Genomic DNA, 20,948 nt, shown 5'->3' on the forward strand with positions numbered 1-20,948 from the left:
GTAGGAGGGGTATATGGAGGGAAGGAGAACATCATCAGGGAGGGGGAGCTGGTGGAAGCCACCTTGGGAGAGGGTAAGGAGGGTAGAGAGATGGAGACCGGGTGGGACGTGGGAATACAGGCGCGGCAGCGGGCGGGGGCGGGAGAGGATGGGCGAGACAAGCGGGTGAGGAGGATCGAGTTTGCGGGAGGTGTACTGGATCCGTATCCTCTCAAGGAAAAGGAGGAGGTGGGGGAATGGAATGAGATCGTACAGGATCCGCGTGGCCGCCAAGGCACTGCCCTCTTATAAGTTGTGTACGCGATACTACCGCCATCTGTATATGTGCACATCGCTCTAGAGTGACTTTCCCCCCCACTGTAAACAGAAGTAGTGAGCAGTAGTTACGCAGGTATGAAAGAACTGTAACTAGATAGACTAGGATGAAAATTTGTATCAAGTGTCTTATGGACACGGTACTACAACAATGACGCGATGCTACCACATTGACAACAATAACAACAACTGGGTTCAGTATACCGTATCTGAATAAGGCTTTTCCGGCTGTATGACTTCTCCGTCATATTATTTAATAGACCGACGTTCCGGCCGCTGCGCCAGCCACTGTGGCTGAACGGTTCGAGGTGCTTCAGTCCAGAACCGCGCTGCTGCTACGGTCACAGGTTCGAATCCTGTCTCAGGAATGGATGTGTGTGATGTCCTTAGGTTAGTTAGATTTAAGTACTTCTAAGTCTAGGGGACTGATGACCTCAGATGTTGAGTCCCATAGTGCTTAGAGCCATTTGAACCATCTTTTTCGGTCGCTGCTGCAAGCGATATTCACCAGAGTAATGTATTTATAGTAGCATGACATCGAAGTCATATACCTGATAAAGTTTTACGAAAGATAACGACGGCTGCAGAAATCTACGCTTGCAAATAAAAATTCAAGAAAATATGATGGTATTTAGATACGCTCAAATAACATCCGCAGAAATTACTAACCGGTAGCATCCACTAAATGATACAATGTACTGATGGGCGAGAACGAATTGTGAGCGAGGAATATAGCAGTTGCCGCTATGTCCAAGACTAAGCGCGTTACTGCCATTAATTTTAGATCTTACCGCGTTAATTATATAACTGATGTGAATGAAATGTCAGTGACGTGACGCAGCACAAAATCATGGACTACACATATATTCGGACTTTTGCATTGTTAACAGTCAGAATAATATTACCAACCTGGTACATAGCAAGTGCAGCCATATGTTGTCCACGAAAAAAAAAACTATTATTTTCGAAGGGTTTCACTGCATACAGGAGGTGGGTAGCGGGGGCTGTGAGGAAAGAATTGGGCTATTTTTTAGGTTACGGGATCTCGCGAAAGTGCAAAAAGGGCTTCAGTCTCAAAGGGTGCGGGACGAACACAAGAAGGGGATCGACATGGCAACAATTAGTACTGAAATTGTAAACAGTCGTAGCTGTGTTGGGAAAGTACCAGAACCACATGCACTAATAGTAAGCAGTGAAGCTCAATTCCTTATACGTGCCCAAAGGTGGCTAAAGCCGCTGATAAGTTCCACAGCAATTTTTACAAAGGACCTAATCGTGTTCAGATAGGCTAGATTAAATACAGATTGTAGCGAAATTGAAATAGATCGTTCCTGTGAGTTAGTATGTGTAGAGGTTATACTTGAAAACCGGACTAAATTAATAATCGGCTCCCCCTTCCCCTCCCCGACTCAGGTAATTCAGTTGCCGAACAGTTCAAAGAAATCTTGATTGTCGTCTCAAATAGGTACTTCACTCATACAACTATAGTTTATAGTGACTTCGATCTACGCTCGATATGTTGGCGAAAATATAAGGAGCGCTCAAAAAGTTTCAGTTTGAGGGCGCTGCTGCTGTGTTTAAGCAACGTAACGCGACTCCGATGCGGATATATATGTACCGACATATCGGCAAGGATTAGTGTGCCATCCGTGCCTTTCCGACGTGCAGTAAATACGGAAACATAAACTATGGCTACGTTATCAGCAAAGGCACCCAAACAAGGCCAACGTGCTCTTGTTCTTTTCTTGGTTGACGAACGACAAACATCGGAAATTTTGGAAATTTGTAGTAAGTTCCTGTGGGACCAAACTACTGAGGTCATCGATTCCTAGGCATACACACTACGTAATTTAACTTAAACTAACTTACACTAAGGACAACACACACACTCAGGCCCGAGGGAGGACTCGAACCTCAGACGGGGGCAGCAGCGCCAACCGTGGCAAGGCACCTTGGACCTCGCGGCTACCCCGCGCGGCACAAACACCGGTAGACATCCATCGGAGAGTGAAGAACGTGTGTGGAGGATAATGTCTGTCGAAACCACAGAATGGTGCGCTAAGGTCATTGCAGCTGCTTCATGATAACTAACGTCTCCATATTGCAAATATCGTAACGCACAATTTACGCCAACTCAATTGTGAGACACTCGAGCACCCGCACTACAGTCCTGATCCCTCACCACACTATTATCACGCCTGTGGTCCCTTAAAAGAGGCTCGAAGGGTCGACGATTCATGTCAGACAAAAATGTGCAGCGGGCAGTTACAGACTTCGTCACTCTGCAGGACACTGTATCTTACCAAACTGGTATCTTCAACCTGGTGATTCGGTAAGATGATTGCCTCAACGTTCACGGTGATTTTGCCTGACTCGCATACCGATTCTGGACTGTACGGCCTTACAACGCAAACTTTTTGATCGCCCATTATATATGTTCACATCCGGTGGTAGGTATAAAACTTCGTCAATAATAGTGCTAAAAACTTTCTCCGAACAGTGTTTTGAGCAGTTAGTTCAGGAACCCATTCGAAGTGTAAGTGGTCGCGAAAACGTACTTGGCCTCTTAGAAACAACTGATCCTGACCAAATTGGGAGCACCATGATGGATACAGGGATTAGTGACCACAAGGTCATTGTAGCGAACTGAACGCCACAACATACAAATACACCAAAAATAAATAAAAAATATATCTATTCAAAAAAATCAGATAAAAATTCGGTTGACATCTTAAGAGACATCCTCCACTCGTAACTATGTAAGGGAAACAATTCAGAGAAACAGTATCTAAGGCAACTGAGAGATTTATATTACATAATTTAATGAAAGAGCTTATTGATACCTCATAATACACAAAACAGGTCAGAACACTGTTGCAGGAGCAACGAAAAAAGTATGCTAAATTTAGAAAACAAAAACTCCAAGAATGGTGATGTTTTACTGAAGGTGGAAACTAAGTGCGGACGTCAAAAATGGTTCAAATGACTTCTGAGGTCATCAGCCCTCTAAAACTTAGAACTACTTAAACCTAACTAACCAAAGGACATCACACACAACCGTGCATACGGCAGGATTCGAACCTGCGACCGTAGCGGTCGCGCAGTTCCAGACTGTAGCGCCTAGAACCGCTCTGCCACCACGGTCGGCGCGGACGTCAATGTGAGATGCTTCTAGTAGCTTTCACAAAGAAACTCTGTCTCGAAATCTTAAAATCCAAAGCGATTCTGGTCATACGTAAAGTACACCAGTGGCAACACACAACCAATACCTTTGCTGCGCGACACCAGTGGTAGTAAAACCGGTTTAGCGCCGATAGAGCAGAGTTGTTAAACAGTTTTTCACCAAAGAAGACAGTAAATATTCCAGAATTCGAATCAAGAACAACTGCCATCATCAGTAACTTAGAAGTAGATATCCTCGGTGTAGTGAAGAAGCTTAAATCACTTCATAAAGGCAAGTCTTCCGGTTGAGACAGAAGACCAATTAGGTTGCTCTCAGTGTATGCTGATTCAATAGCCACATTCTTAGCAGTCATAAACAGTCAACGAAATATCCGTTCCAAAGGACTGGAGAGTTCTGCAACAAATACTCAAGAATGGAAGAAGGAGTAATCCGATGAAGTACAGACTCAAACCATGACGTCGATTTGCAGTAGGATTTTGAAACATGTACTGTGTTCGAACATTATGAGTTACCTGGAAGAGAACGGTCTGTTGACATATAGTCAGCATGGATACACAAAATGTCGTTATATTATACGCACGACGTAATAAGTGTTATCGATATGTGATCTGAAATCGACTATACATTTCTAGATTTCCAAGAGGCTTTTCATAGCGTTCCTCACGAGACTGGTAATCAGATAGCGTACCTATGGAGTATCACTTCAGCTGTGCGATTGGATTCGTGATTTCCTGTCATAAAACTCACGGTACGTAGCAATCGACTGAATATCTTCGCGTCAAGCAGAAGTGAGATTCAACGTTCCCCTAAGAAGTGACATGGGCCCTGCTGTTTGTAATCTATATAAACGATTTAGGAGACAATCTGAACAGTCCTCTTAGATTTTTTATGATTTTTTTTTCAGATGATGCTTTCATTTACCGCCTAATAAAGTCAATAGAATATCAAAAGCAATTACAAAATGACTTAGACATTATATCTATTTGGTGTGAAAAGTGGCAATTGTCCATGCATAAGGAAAAGTGTTAGGTCGTCCATATGAGCACGAAAAGAAATATGTTAAACTTCAGTTACACGGTAAACCACACAAATTTAAAGGCTGTCAGTTCAACTAAATACCTCGGAATTACCATTACAAATAACTTAAACTCGAACGATCACACAGATAATGTTGTGAGGGAGGCACACAAAAAACTGCGCTTTATTGGCAGAATACTTAGAAGATGCAGCATATCTGCTAAAGGGACTGCTACACTACGCTTGTCCCTCGTCTGTTAGAGCATCACTATGCGGTATGGGATCTTTACCAGACAGGTTTGACGGAGGACGTCGAAAAAGTCCAAAGAGTACAGCTCGTTTTGTACTATCGCGAAATAGAGGAGAGAGTATTACGCATATGAAAAGCAAGTTGGGATGGCAATCATTGAAACAAAGGCGTTTGGACCACCAACTTTTTCGTCTGGTGCCAAAATATTTTATTATCGCGAACCTGCATAGGGAGAGATGACTGTAGTAATAAAACAAGACAAATCAAAGCTCTTGCAGAGAGATTTAAGTGTTCATTTTTCCCAAGCACTGTTAGAGAGTAAAACGGTAAATAAATAGTCTGTGAAGGTAGTTCGAAGAACCCTCTGCCAAGCACTTAACTGTGAACTGTAGAATAGTCATGTTGTTTCAGATGTAGACACAGAAAAATGGTGTGCACTCATGTCGCAGCTGGAAGCATCTCATACATTTTGAAAGATTTTAATGTGCGTATTTGATTTTGGAGTGCGACTATGATGACAATCTGGGATTGCATTTTAGATGTAGTAGAAGAATTACATTTCATGGTATTAAACACTGAATCTCCAATGTTGTACCAAGCGCCAGATGATAGACCTTTGATTAGATACTATGCTAAGTGAGTATATTCCCAGTTTGAATAGAAAATTATTTCTTACGCAATGGGCACTTACGCACAACATACCTGAATTTTGTACATCGCTGTCACGGGTAAAGGGAGCGAGAGATGTTGTTAGTTTGACTTTCAGTCCGAGGATTGGTTTGATGCACCTCTCCACGATACTTTACCTTGTGCAAGCCTCTCACCTCTTAATAACTACTGCAACCTACTTCCATCTGACTCTGCTGGCTGTACTCATTGCTTGGTCTCCCGCTACAATTTTTACCACCCAGACTCCCCTCCAGTACTAAATTGATAGCTCCTTGATGTTTCCGAATGTGCCCTGTCAACCGATCCCTTCTTTTAGTCAAGTTGTGTCAGAAACTTCTTTTCTGCTCAGTTCCATTCGGTGACTGCTCATTGGCTACACCAGTTATCCTAATCTAATGCAATCTTCAGCATTCTTCTGTAGCACCATATTTCAGAAGCTTCTATTCTCTTCTTTTCTGAACTGCTTATCGTTCACGTTTCACTTCCGTCCAAGGCTGCACTCCAGGCTAATACGTTCAGAAAAAAACATTCTAACACTTAAATTTATATCCGATGTTAACAAATTTCTCTTCTTCAGAAACTCTTTTCTTGGCATTGCCAATCTACGTTTCGTATCTTCTCTACTTCGGCCCGCCTCAATTATTTTACTGCCCAAATAGCAAAACTCATTTATTACTTTTATTTTCTTATTTCATAATCTAATTCTATTGGTATTGACTGATTTAATCCGATCTTGTTTTGCTTTTGTTATATTTCAACTAATATCCTCTATCAAGACACGCTCTATTCCGTTCAGCTGCACTTCCAAGTTATATCCTATCTCCGACAGAATTACATGGTTATCGGCAAACGTCGAAATTCTCGTAGGTTTCCCTTAGTGGTTGCTCAATGCACATATTGAATAACATCGGGGATAGGCTACAAACCTTTCTCACTCGCTTCTTAACCATTGCTTGCCTTTCATGTCATTCGACTGTTATAACAGCACTCTGGTTTCTGTACAAGAAACCTTCCGCACCCTATATTTTAGCCTGTTGCCTTCAGAATTTCGAAGAGAGTATTCCAATCAACATTGTCAAAAGGTTTCTCTAAGTCCAGTGAATGCAAAAATATACTGTTGGCTCCCACCTACATAGGCAGACATGACCAGTGTAATAAAGAGAAATCAGAGCTCAGGTGGGAAGATTTAAGTGTTAGTTTCTCCAGCGCGCTGTTTGAGAGTGCAGCGGTGCAGAAATAGCTTCAAGGTGGTTCGATGAACTCTCTGCCAGGCAATTACTTTTAAATTGCAGAGTGGTCATTTAGATGTAGATGTAGACATAGAAGTTTAAAAATTCTGTAAACGTAGCTTTACCTTTCCTTAAACTACCTTCTAAGAAAAGTCAGTACTGCCTTGTGTGTTGCTCCATTTCTCTGAAATTCAAACTGATTTCCCTCGAGGCCGCCTTCAACCAGTTTATCGATTCTTAAGTAAAAAATTAATGTATTTATTTTGCAACCATGCCCTATTAAATTGATAACTTGGTAATATTCTCACCTGTGAGCACTTGCTGTCTTTGGAATAAGGATTCTTATGTTGTTCTTGAAGTCTGGGGGCATTTCGCCTGTCTCACTCATCTTGCGCACCAGGTGAAATTGTTTTGTCTTGGCTGGCTCTCTTAAGGATATCAGTTGTTCGAAGGACTGTTGTCTACTCTAGGGACCTTGTTTCGACATAGGTCATTCAGAGCACTGTCAAATTCTTCTCGCAGTATTATATCCCCCCATATCATCTTTCTGTATTTCCTCATTGATATTTGGTTCAAATGGCTCTGAGCACTATGGGACTTAACATCTGTGGTCATAATTCCCCTAAAACTTAGAACTACTTAAACCTAACTAATCTTAGGACATCACACACATCCATGGCCGAGGCAGGATTCGAACCTGCGACCGTAGCGGTCACGCAGTTCCAGACTGAAGCGCCGAGAACCGCACGGCCACACTGGCCGGCCATTGATATTTATTACCCAGTTAGTATAATTTATGATGAAATATGGCGCCCAAGATGGCGGAACCATTGCGTCACTATCAAACATGGCTGCCTCCGTGAACTGTGAAACGACGTTATAGTAGACCTAGCACAGCGTAATTACAAAGAAGGATCCACCTAACTTATCTTTCATATTGCATGGCCTATTTACTTAAAAGTACCAAGTGTGATAACTTGTTTAACAGTTGTATGTTGCGTGCAATATTCATTTAAAACATCTCGGAACGTTTTGGGACAAGGTAACAGAACACAACTTTTAAGGTGTATGTACATCCTACGTCAATGCTACATGTCAGTTACGCTGTGGAGGTGTGGGGGTGCTTAATTTAACCTGCAAATATTTAAAAGAGCGTTTCCAAATTTCAAAATACGTTGTTACAGTGCACACAGATGGCAGGCGGATGCTGCCAGACGAAGCGAGCTGTCCGCCGCCCCAGAGCAACCAGCCAACCGTGCATTCCTCCCGTGACGTGCTCGGGCCGCCTCGCATTTACGGCACCCAGACAACGCCAGCGCCAAGTCCGTCTTATCTCACAAACTTCAACCCCAGCATCCCCGACCAAAGGAGGCATATTTTTTGCCTCCATATTTCAATGCAGCATCCTACACGACGTGCTCCAAAAGAGAATATAACACAGTTTCTATCACCTAAGGAATTGCTTGTAAATTATAGTGTAGGCTTATTCGACAGAATATGCTTACATCGTTTTTTGACCTATGCAGCATTTAATTTGATGTATAATGCACCTGCCATCACTATGTCATCCTCATTTAAAAAAGAAAGCCACTACTGATAATGGAAAAAAAAGTTATTTTGTAAACAAACCCATTTCCTGTGTGCGCGGACTTATGACGATTTAGTACAAAGGTTGGCCTGAGAGTCCTGTTTTGGCTAAGTTCTAATATCTGCATTTACAATTCCCAGGCTGGTTTCTCATCTCGCCTTTATAACTGGTATTACGTGCATTTTAAGTGTTTTGTTTTTCGATGTAGTGTAGAGTAATATTCCTGTTGATTCTCTTCGAATTCCATCACAATGTGAGAGTACAATTCCATTAGATAGAAAGTCATTTCCACCCCAACATTAGCTATGTAGACAACGATGACAGCCGGCCGAAGCGGCCGTTCGGTTCTAGGCGCTACAGTCTGGAGCCGAGCGACCGCTACGGTCGCAGGTTCGAATCCTGCCTCGGGTATGGATGTGTGTGATGTCCTTAGGTTACTTAGGTTTAATTAGTTCTAAGTTCTAGGCGACTGATGACCTCAGAAATTAAGTCGCATAGTGCTCAGAGCCAACTATGACAACGGGAAAAGCGTTTCGTTCCGATATAGGGTGGCGTTATATTGTAGGTAATTCTTTCCGAATCCAGACACGATGTAACAGTACCTATCCTTTAGATAGAAATATATCTTCACCTCCAACATATCACTGGCTATGTAGACAGGCATCACAAAGAGAAAAGTGTGTATTTTCTTGGAATCCTATCACGACGTAAGAGCACCAGCCCTTTAGATATAAAGCTGTCTCGAGTCCACAGCCTGTCACTGACGATAAAGCGTGATATTACAATGGGAAAAATAAATCGCCTCTCTTTTAGTGTCTACCACTGGAGTTAGCTGAGCATTTCCGGAACGATCCTGTGTGGACACTTGCCGCTCGTCGTTGGATCTTCTCCAACTCTTTTGTTAATCCAAACTGATAAAAGTTCCTAGAGTGATAATAAACACTCAAAAAGAATCGGTCGTACAACCGTTTTATAAACCACTTATTTTGTGGATGAGCTATATTTCCTGAAGATTCTTCCAACAAACCTCAGCATGGCATCTGATTTTCCTACAAATTGCATTCTCCAGAATACAGTCCAGACTGTAACTCCTGGGTATTATATGGTTGTTACTGTTTATTGCTGGATTATTGCCATTACGGTAGTCGAACAGTAATGGACCTCTTCACCTATTTATGTGCAATAGCCACAATTATTTACTTTCGGGATCAACAGCCAGTCCCTGGACGAATCGTCTATCCTACGCAGTTCCTCCTGCATTTCGCAACAGCCTACGGGTGTTGCAACCCTCCAGTAGACAATAGCATTCTCTGAAAACAGCCGACATCTACATCTAAACACATACCCCGCAAGTCACTATACAGTGGATAGTTTTGAGCGGTCCCTAGTGGTGCCAACCTTATACCAGAGCTAAAATTGCTGTCGCAAACATACTTCAGAATCTCAGATCACTTTCAATGGTGTTGCAGTCCCACGTTGTCTTTAGAGTAGGGTTGAAACGCCCAGGGGTTGGTAGCAGTGTCGAACATTGTCAAGAACGTCGTTGATCATATAATTGTAAACTTCGTTTTCGACAGCGAAATGTGTGTGAACTAACGCCCCAAAGGAAGGAGTGGTTTCATTGACTCTCTTTATGCCATTCCCTGAGGCCTTTCCGCATCGATTCTGAGCGGTGGTGCGTCTGAAATGTTGCCTCGGCCAGAGGTAAGAGAACCACGTGATTTCTACGCTGGGTGTCGCGGTTCAGGCCTCCACCGCAGAAGTGTCCTAAGAAGGGGTCTAATGTGGATGAAAGGAGGTGTGACCTCCTTCCCATTGTGTGCCACGTCCACGGTTCCTTCGGGCAGAATTTAGGTGACATTTGGTGCCAATGTGACATCATTAACCTACCTTAAAGGTCACATCAACTTCTAAACTGTGGTCTTTTTTCGCATCTGCCGACAACTTGCTGTTTGAAGCTTCGCTGTTGTGGAATGTTTTCAAAGAGATAGTACCAACAGCAACTGAGAGATACATACCACATAAATTAATAACTGATGGTACTGATCCCCCATGGTATACAAAACGGGTCAGATAGTTGTTGCAGAAGCAACGAAAAAAGCATGCCAAATTTAAAAGAACCCAAAATCCCCAAGATTGGCAAAGTTTTACAGAAGTTTGAAATATGGCATGTACTTCAATGCGAGATGCCTTTAATAATTTCCACAACGAAATTCTGTTTCGAAATCCGGCAGAAAACCCGAAGAGATTCTGGTCGTACATAAAGCACACCAGTGGCAAGACACAATCAATACCTTCACTGCGCGATAACAACGGCGAAGTCACTGATGACAGTGCCGCTAAAGCAGAGTTATTAAACACGGTTTTCCGAAACTCCTTCACCAAAGAAGACGAAGTAAATATTCCTGAATTCCAATCAAGAACAACTGCCGAGATGAGAAACATAGAAGTGGATATCCTCGGTGTAACAAAGCAAGTTAAATCACTTGATAAAGGCAAGGCCTCCGGTCCAGATTGTATACCAGTCAGGTTCCTCTCAGAATATGCTGATAAAAAAGTTCCATATTTAGCAATTATATACAACCACTCGCTCACAGAAAGATACGTACCTAAAGACTGGAAAATTGCTCAAGTCACACCAATACCCAAAAAGGGAAGTAGGAGTAATACGCTGAATTATAGGCCTATATCACTAACGTCGATTTGCAGTAGGGTCTTAGAACATATACTGTATTCGAACATTATGAAGTACCTTGAAGAAAACGGTTTATTGACATATAGTCAGCACGGATTAAGAAAATATCGTTCTTGTGAAACACAACTAGCTCTTTATACTCATGAAGTAATAAGTGCTATCGACAGGGGATGTCAAATTAGTCCCATATTTTTAGATTTCCAGAAGGCTTTCGACACCGTTCCTCACAAGCGTCTTCTAATCAAACTGCGTGCCTACGGAGTATCGCCTCAGTTGTGCGACTGGATTCGTGATTTCCTGTCAGAAAGGTCACAGTTCGTAGTAACAGACGGAAAGTCATAGAGTCAAACAGAAGTAATATCCGGTGTTCCCCAAGGAAGTGTTATAGGCTCTCTATTATTCCTGATCTATATTAACGGTATAGGAGACAATCTTAGTAGCCGTCTTCGATTGTTTGCAGATTATGCTGTCATTTACCGTCTTGTAAAGTCATCTGATGACCAAAACGAATTGTAAAATGATTTAGATAAGATATCTGTATGTTGTGAAAAGTGGCAATTGACGCGGAATAAAGAAAAGTGTGAAGTTATTCACATGAGTACTAAAAGAAATCCACTAAATTTCGACTACGCGATAATTCACACAAATCTGAAGACTGTAAATTCAACTAAATACTTAGGGATTACAGTTATAAATATCCTAAATTGGAACGATCCCATAGATAATGTTGTGGGTAGAACAAACCAGAGACTGCGATTCATTGGCAGAACACTTAGAAGGTGCAACAGGTCTACTAAAGATAGTGCTTACACCAAGTTTGTCCGTCCTATTCTGGAGTACTGCTGTGCGGTGTGGGATCCGCATCAGGTGGGACTGACGGATGACATCGAAAAAGTACAAAGAAGGGCAGCTCGTTTTGTAATATCGCGAAATAGGGGAGATAGTGCCACAGACATGATACGTGAACTGGAGTGGCAATCATTAAAACAAAGGCGTTTTTCGTTGCGACGGGATCTTCTCATAAAATTTCAATCACGAGTTTTCTCCTCCGATTACAAAAACATTCTGTTGGCAGCCACCTACATAGGGAGAAATGATCATCACGATAAAATAAGAGAAATCGGGGCTCGCACAGAAAAATTTAAGTGCTCGTTTTTCCCGCGTGCTTTTCGAGAGTGGAACGGTACAGAGACAGCATGAACGTGGTTTATTAAACCCTCTGCCAGGCACTTTATTGCGAATAGCAGAGTAATCACGTAGATGTAGATGTAGCCCAAGGCTGACGTCGCAGGGTGCCACGTTTTTGCGCCATTGCAGAGGAAGATTGTAGGCTCCTTGGATCCAAATTTCAAACAGTAGGAAGTGGAAGACAATACGGGGTTTCTAAAACGTGATACTTAAATTTTTTTGCCCAGTGTATATTACAATAAGGTGCGTTTCTGAAGAAGAGAAACTTGTTAACATCGAGTATTGATTTAAGTGTCAGGAAGCCGTTTCTGAACGTATTTGTATGGAGTGTAGCCATGTATGGAAGTGAAACATGGACGGTAAATAGTTTAGACAAGAAGAGAATAGAAGCTTTCGAAATGTGGTGCTACAGAAGATCGCTGAAGATTAGATGGGTAGATCACATAACTAATGAGGAAGTATTGAATAGAATTGGGGAGAAGAGGAGTTTGTGGCATAACTTGACTAGAAGAAGGGATCGGTTGATAGAACACGTTCTGAGGCATCAAGGGATCACCAATTTGGTAATGGAGGGCAGCGTGGAGGGTAACAATCGTAGAGGGAGACCAAGAGATGAAAACACTAAGCAGATTCAGAAGGATGTAGGCTGCAGTAGGTAGTGGGAGATAAAGAAGCATGCACAGGATAGAGTAGCATGGCAAGCTGCATTAAACCAGTCTCAGGACTGAAGACCACAACAACAACAACAACCGCACATCAGTGTTCTATATTGAGAAGTAAAATACCTAGATAGGTCAACTCTCAATATGACACCTATGATTACAGCCGTTTGTTGACGTAGACGATCTTCCACAATGTTATATTTTACCCTCCACAGAATACTATTGCTAAGACATTTAGGCCTGTACTGCACAGATTCGTATCATCTGTTAACAAGTGCTTTTCGATGTGGGAATAGTACACAATTCAGAATCTGATTGAAACATATAAGAAAGTGGCAACTTGCATACTCCAATAACCTAGTTACGACTATAGGCAGCAGTAAGAAGTTCATGATGGAGAAGGTTTGATTCCATTACCACATAAACCCTTCTTTACGTAACAGTTATAGTTCGCTGCCTGCACCCACATGTCAGAATTCTTTCATCTATCACTTAAGTAATATTATACTGATTTACAGATACCCTTAACCAAAAGCAGTATAAATGGGAGCAATTATCAAGCAGTAAGAGGCATATTGGATAAAAATGGCATGGAATCACTGGAAACCATTTCAAGGGCATATAAAAATCCACCATATAAAGTGGGATTAGCTGGCGTTGATATAAATGTTGCAATGGTTCAGCTGCCTGGACTATTGCCACGGCTTTGTGTAGACGACAATTTCTTTAAGGATATGGATTTAACATAATATTTTTCTGGGATTTTTTAACAAAATTGAGATGTATTATTATGTAACTTCAAACCAAACTACGATCTCTGTCTACAGGAAGAAGACTACTGGGGAAACAGTAATATTATTGAATGTAACGATAAGATTTGTTTAATGCAGATGAGGTCCAATTGCAGAAGGAAAATACACTCCTGGAAATTGAAATAAGAACACCGTGAATTCATTGTCCCAGGAAGGGGAAACTTTATTGACACATTCCTGGGGTCAGATGCATCACATGATCACACTGACAGAACCACAGGCACATAGACACAGGCAACAGAGCATGCACAATGTCGGCACTAGTACAGTGTATATCCACCTTTCGCAGCAATGCAGGCTGCTATTCTCCCATGGAGACGACCGTAGAGGTGCTGGATGTAGTCCTGTGGAACGGCTTGCCATGCCATTTCCACCTGGCGCCTCAGTTGGACCAGCGTTCGTGCTGGACGTGCAGACCGCGTGAGACGACGCTTCATCCAGTCCCAAACATGCTCAATGGGGGACAGATCCAGAGATCTTGCTGGCCAGGGTAGTTGACTTACACCTTCTAAAGCACGTTGGGTGGCACGGGATACATGCAGACGTGCATTGTCCTGTTGGAACAGCAAGTTCCCTTGCCGGTCTAGGAATGGTAGAACGATGGGTTCGATGACGGTTTGGATGTACTGTGCGCTATTCAGTGTCCCCTCGACGATCACCAGAAGTGTACGGCCAGTGTAGGAGATCGCTCCCCACACCATGATGCCGGGTGTTGGCCCTGTGTGCCTCGGTCGTATGCAGTCCTGATTGTGGCGCTCACCTGCACGGCGCCAAACACGCATACGACCATCATTGGCACCAAGACAGAAGCGACTCTCATCGCTGAAGACGACACGTCTCCATTCGTCCCTCCATTCACGCCTGTCGCGACACCACTGGAGGCGGGCTGCACGATGTTGGGGCGTGAGCGGAAGACGGCGTAACGGTGTGCGGGACCGTAGCCCAGCTTCATGGAGAAGGTTAGGAATGGTCCTCGCCGATACCCCAGGAGCAACAGTGTCCCTAATTTGCTGGGAAGTGGCGGTGCGGTCCCCTACGGCACTGCGTAGGATCCTACGGTCTTGGCGTGCATCCGTGCGTCGCTGCGGTCCGGTCCCAGGTCGACGGGCACGTGCACCTTCCGCCGACCACTGGCGACAACATCGATGTACTGTGGAGACCTCACGCCCCGCGTTTTGAGCAATTTGGCGGTACGTCCACCCGGGCTCCCGCATGCCCACTATACGCCCTCGCTCAAAGTCCGTCAACTGCACATACGGTTCACGTCCACGCTGTCGCGGCATGCTACCAGTGTTAAAGACTGCGATGGAGCTCCGTATGCCACGGCAAACTGGCTGACACTGACGGCGGCGGTGCACAAATGCTGCGCAGCTAGCGCCATTCGACGGCCAACACCGCGTTCCTGGTGTGTCCGCTGTGCCGTGCGTGTGATCATTGCTTGTACAGCCCTCTCGCAGTGTCCGGAGCAAGTATGGTGGGTCTGACACACCGGTGTCAATGTGTTCTTTTTTCCATTTCCAGGAGTGTATATAACAAACTTAAAAGTCATATCACAAGTCCAGAAGTGAACAAAGTTATTGGTAATCATATTATAGACTTTAGAAAGTACCCAGATGTGAGTCTACGAGAAACTTTTACATGTTCCGCGGTTAAAGAAGATAGTACTTCAAAGCTACGATTCATAACTACACAATGGACTATGTGTTTTACCCTCTGTAAGACTCTCTAAATGTCTTAAATGCCAACAAAGAGTATTTGTAAGAGGCTCCATTGTACTCTGTGTGAATCATGCCTATGTGGTGTAAATTACGAGGTACCTTACAAAACAGCTACTGCGTTGTACTTAATAGTGTTCTCCAATTTGTCTACTGGGGCAGTAAGAACACACGAAAGTTGATTGGTGTGCAAGTAAAACTTCTGGACAGTAAGAAATTGGAAAAGATTATAAAATATTTTCTGCCTGCCTACAGTTTAATTATTTAGCTGTAAAGTACGTGGCGACTGTTATCACAGACTCCAACAAAGACTATACAAGTATTATAAAGAAGTGTTATATTAAATCTAGATAATCATATTTTTCTCAATCCTGGATATTATTTTCCACGATTATTCACATTCTGTATATAAAGAAAGATTATGGAATGGGTTTCTTATTCATAAATCGCATTTGAATGTTTATTTGTGAGATGATAAAGTTATGCCTCATATAAGATCCATCAGTATATGTCGCGATTCTACAGCGACAGGATCGTGACATATCGAGACTGCAGTTATCATTGCATAATATTAGTGCCCGCATTTGTCGAGATCCCACAACTCAGTGGTCTGATGCGACTAGCGCCCTAGAGGACAGACTGCTCGCCTGTGCAGGATTGCACAGCCACGATATGTACCTTTTGTCAGGAAAGAGACTTTTTTTTACAGCAGTACAAGTGTCCACCTGGACAACGATAATGTCTGTAGCACCACGGCCTTTCTGCTCTGCTTGGCCGCGCGGGGATGCCGCGTGGTCCTGGCGCCTTGTCATGGTTCACGCGGCCCCCTCTGTCGGAGGTTAGAGTCCTCTTTAGCGTAAGTTCGTTTAAGTTAAGTAGTGTGTAAGCTTAGGGACCGATAACCTCAGCATTTTGGTCCCATTAGATCTTACTTACCACAACTTTCTAACTGTCTGCTCTGCGATCATTGTTGTGGCTTCTCTCGAAGCGGCAGCAAAGAGAGACACACAAAATGTTTTGTGCAATGGGAAAATTGGACGAAGGGAGAGATCCATGTCATCTTTTCAAATCCAAATTTCAGTATAGAGCATCACGATTGACATAAACATATGGTGAGGCTTCGCGGAGAACGAACGTTGCCATCTTGCATTCGTCTTCGTCATTCAGTTAAAGCATCGGGCATGATTCTGTTGGGTACCAGCAGAGCAGGTTCGAGAATATTTTTCACACAAACGGCTTGCTATTTGGCGCCCCTTCCCCCCTTTCCCATTGTACACTTCTAATCATACCAGTTTTCGTTACTAATTGATTACACACTGTTTACAAACCTTGCACTTGAACGCCCCTCACAGCTTGGCATCGCAAGCGGCGGGTTGTGTCGCTGGAGCCTTAAACCTGGCCTGAATACCACTGGGTACACAGTACTATCATCGCTGATTTGAACATTCGGTAATCTGGACAGCGGACGTTATATTTCTGACGTGCCAAGGTCGGTGGTAATACCCTATCTTCGAGGTGTCAGTGACGTTATCTTTCAACAAGAAAATGCAAGACCACCTTTTGAAGATGCTACCCTAAAGTAACTTGATACAGAGAGGGTGTTCGACTGTTGCCTGACCAGTACGTTCCCCATACTTCTCATCCAGTGAAAACGTATCGTCGTAAGATTCCGAACTTACGCTAAGGACAACACACACACCCATGCCCGAGGGAGGACTCTCCTACGGAGAGAGCAGCGCGGACGGTGACGAGGTGCCAAAGACCACGCTGCTACCCCGGGCGGCCAAGCAGAGCAGAAAGGTCGTGGTGCTACAGACATTATCGTTGTCCATGTGGACACTAGTATTGCTGTAAAAAAAAGTCTATTTCCTGACAAAAGGTACATATCGTGGCTGTACAATTCTGCACGGTCCTCTCGGGCGCTAGTCGCGTCAGACCACTGAGTTTTGGGATCTCGACAAATGCGGGTAGTAATATTATGCTATGATAACTGCAGTCTCGATAGGTCACGATCCTATCACTGTAGAATTCCGACACATACTGGTGGACGGTAATACATCTTATATGAGGCATAACCTTATGTTCTCACAAATAAACATTCAAATGCGATTTATGAATTAGAAACCCATTCCATAATCTTTCTTTATACAAGGTGTTACAAAAAGGTACGGCCAAAGTTTCAGGAAACATTCCTCACACACAAAGAAAGAAAGTATGTTATGTGGACATGTGTCTGGAAACGCTTACTTTCCATGTTAGAGCTCATTTTATTACTTCTCTTCATTTCGCATTAATGATGGAATGGAAACACACAGCAACAGAACGTACCAGCGTGACTTCAAACACTTTGTTACAGGAAATGTTCAAAATGTCCTCCGTTAGCGAGGATACATGCATCCCCCCGTCGCATGGAATCCCTGATGCGCTGATGCAGCCCTCGAGAATGGCGTATTGTATCACAACCGTCCACAATACGAGCACGAAGAGTCTCTACATTTGGTACCGGGGTTGCGTAGACACGAGCTTTCAAGTGCCCCCATAAATGAAAGTCAAGAGGGTTGAGGTCATTAGAGCGTGGAGGCCATGGAATTGGTCCGCCTCTACCAATCCATCGGTCACCGAATCTGTTGTTGAGAAGCGTACGAACACTTCGACTGAAATGTGCAGGAGCTCCATTGTGCATGAACCACATGCTGTGTCGTATTTGTAAAGGCATATGTTCTAGCAGCACAGGTAGAGTATCCCGTATGAAATCATGATAACGTGCTCCATTGAGCGTAGGTGGGAGAACGAAACTAAAATGAGCTCTAACATTATTTGTGTGTGAGGAATGTTTCCTGAAAGTTTGGCCGTACCTTTTTGTAACACCCTGTGTACAGAATGTGAAGAATTGTGGAAAATAATATCCAGGATTGAGAAAAATATGATCCTCCAGATCTGGCACACTACTACTTATGAATAGTACGATTAATGAACTCTGGTATAGAGTTTACGATGCATGGAACAACGTACTCGTATCTGTCGTCCAAGCTCAGTTCGACTTGATGCCCAACCGGATTAGAATCATTGTTGCTGACGAGGCTGGCAGTTCTGCGTATTAAGCTTTTCTCCCTGTATACTCCCAAATCACTTCTACATTTAACGTTTACTCTTTCTGCTGTAAGTGAGCCAATGTGTTACCTTGACGTTTCCGTTGAGTAGTTTGACGATGCCGGTAATGATGTCCTGGATGTCGGGGTTGGTCTTCCTCTGGTCGCCGCTAGCAGTCGCTGGGCCGGCTGCAGAAGCCTGGCGGGGCTCCAGCAGGGGCAGCGACCTCCCCCTGGGAGCCCCCGGGGCTTCCCCCGGCTGCGGCTCAGCCGTCGAGCTCAGCGCCGCGTGCGCCTCTCCGCTCGACTCCTGCGTGCGCGTCGGCTGGATGTGTTGGTAGTAGTTCCGGCTGGTCGTGTCGCTGCTCTCGGCACTCACGGCCACATCATTGGATGGGACGTCGAGACCTTCGAGATCTATCTCCTTGACAGTGTGGACGACTGTCCCGGAGGAGCCGGGCACTTGGCCCACTGCGCGAGTCGTCATCGAGCGTCCATCTGGGCCACTCTCTACGTCGTTGGCTATCTCCTCGTAGAGTCGACCTTGAAACTCGGAAGACTGCATCGCCGTCTTATGGATGGCGCCTCCGATCGATGTTTGTGTGCCGAATGCATGTTGTGAAATGGTTACCTGGACGTTATCACCAGGCCCACTAGCTGACGCTTCTGTCCTCGTTGGTGCTTTCGCTGTCCCTGTCAGCTGGCCTGTAACAAAAGAAAACAACATGCGTCAATCAGACTGCTGCATGCAGACAGATGAATACTTCACTAGGAGAGTCTAGACAGTGGGATATGTTATTATGAACAGGGATTACGGGGAGGTGTATTCGTGCCTGTCTAGTCAAAGCTTAAACATTTTACACCGCCAGGGAACTGTAGACCTTCGTATTTGACAAAAATTTAAACTTGATACATCTAGCCGTTCCTGAGAAAAATAGGTCTTAACAAACCGACAGACAGATCGACAATAAAAGCGATCCTACTAGGTTTCCGATTTTACCGACAGAGGTATGGAATCCTTAGGAACTTGATAGTAGCGAATGAATGAAGAGTCACATTTTTTATGGTACCGTTAGATAACAATACTATTACTACCTTACCTATGTTTTTTGTTTCAGTTTGTTTCTGGATGAGCGTAGCTAAGCAGAGCTGTATAAGTGGTCCAGTACTCGTTGAAGAAACAATATTAAATACTATTCATATAAGACGAAGCGTGTGGGTATGATCAAGAGCGCAAATAAAATTACGATGCTTCATCCTCATTAGACTGATTCCATAGCCGAGTGGTCAGCCTATCTGACTTCCATGTCATTTACCTGAGCTGGATTCGTGGGAGTGCCAAAAATTATCCTTTGGTGTGAGTACTGAAATGGGGTCTTGTAAGTTATATGTTCAGGTCCTTTGCGTGACATTCCGAGACGAGATTCGATATCAGCGTCTGTAGCTCTTCAGAATCATTTGTCAATAGCACAACATCATCTGCAAATCTCAGGTTGTTAAGTTTCTTACTGCTGAGTCTAATTCCTTCTTTTTCCTAGTTCACTTTTGGCATTTCCCATTTCCAGCACGGCAGAGGACAGCTTGGGAGAGATGAGACCGCCTTGTTTCACTCCTCTGTGAACTGGAAAGTCCTGAGCGGTTCCCTGACACCAACAAAAGCTATAGAAATTCCATGTATACGGTGCAGGTTTTTCAATATAGGTCACCTCAAGTCCTTGCTCAGCCATGGCTTGCACTATAGCAGGATGGCTTACTTAATCAAAAGACTTTTCAAGCTCTACAAAAGCTATACATAGAGGCAGCCAGTATTCGGTTGCTCTCCTAATCATTTCCCGGAAAAAAACTTTAGTTTGCGAATGCTGCTGCGGAATTCAGTCTGCTCAACTGCTTGAACTGCGTCAAGGATGAGACTGAAAAAAATTTAACAATATTCTGGCAAAACTTTATGCAAGACGCAGATTAGGCTTACGGGACGACAGTTTTTATATCGAGAATGCTCCCTTTCTTGTGGAACAGTATTATCAATGTTTTTCTCCAGAGGCTGGGATGGACGTACGATTAATGGACAATGTAAAAATTTTTGAAAATTGCTCTTAAGTTTCCTCGCCAGAAAACTTCAGAATAACAGCAGATAACTCATCATAACTAGAAACATTGGCCTATTTCAAATTATCGATAGTTAATGGTTGGTTCAAATGGCTCTGAGCACTATGGGACTCAAATTCTGAGGTCATTAGTCCCCTAGAACGTACCACTAGTTAAACCTAACTAACCTAACGACATCACACACATCCATGCCTGAGGCAGGATTCGAACCTACGACCGTAGTGGTCTCGCGGTTCCAGACTGCAGCGCCTAGAACCGCACGGACACTTCGGCCGGCAAAGGAAGTTAATATGACTGGAGACATAGCGTCTGAAATGTTTTGACGTATCAATCTAGTATGGCAAGCATTTGGAAGACATTCAACTACCTTCAGATCAAACATGGCAGTAAAACAGTAAAACGTTTTTTATCGTCGTGTCCTCCCCCTGT

General features: G+C 43.7%; 1 protein-coding gene across 2 annotated transcripts in view; it reads right to left on the reverse strand.

Annotated features, from left to right (window-relative positions):
• Positions 1–20,948, reverse strand: part of LOC126298070 (mucin-5AC-like) — a 276,647-nt gene that overhangs the window by 128,581 nt on the left and 127,118 nt on the right. For both annotated transcript variants that reach the window (XM_049989390.1, XM_049989389.1), the window contains exon 2: positions 18,505–19,118. In XM_049989390.1, the coding sequence (XP_049845347.1) occupies positions 18,505–19,118 (614 nt within the window). The remainder of the gene's footprint in view (positions 1–18,504; positions 19,119–20,948) is intronic.

This window comes from Schistocerca gregaria, chromosome X (genome assembly GCF_023897955.1).
Source record: "Schistocerca gregaria isolate iqSchGreg1 chromosome X, iqSchGreg1.2, whole genome shotgun sequence".
NCBI lineage: Eukaryota > Metazoa > Arthropoda > Insecta > Orthoptera > Acrididae > Schistocerca > Schistocerca gregaria.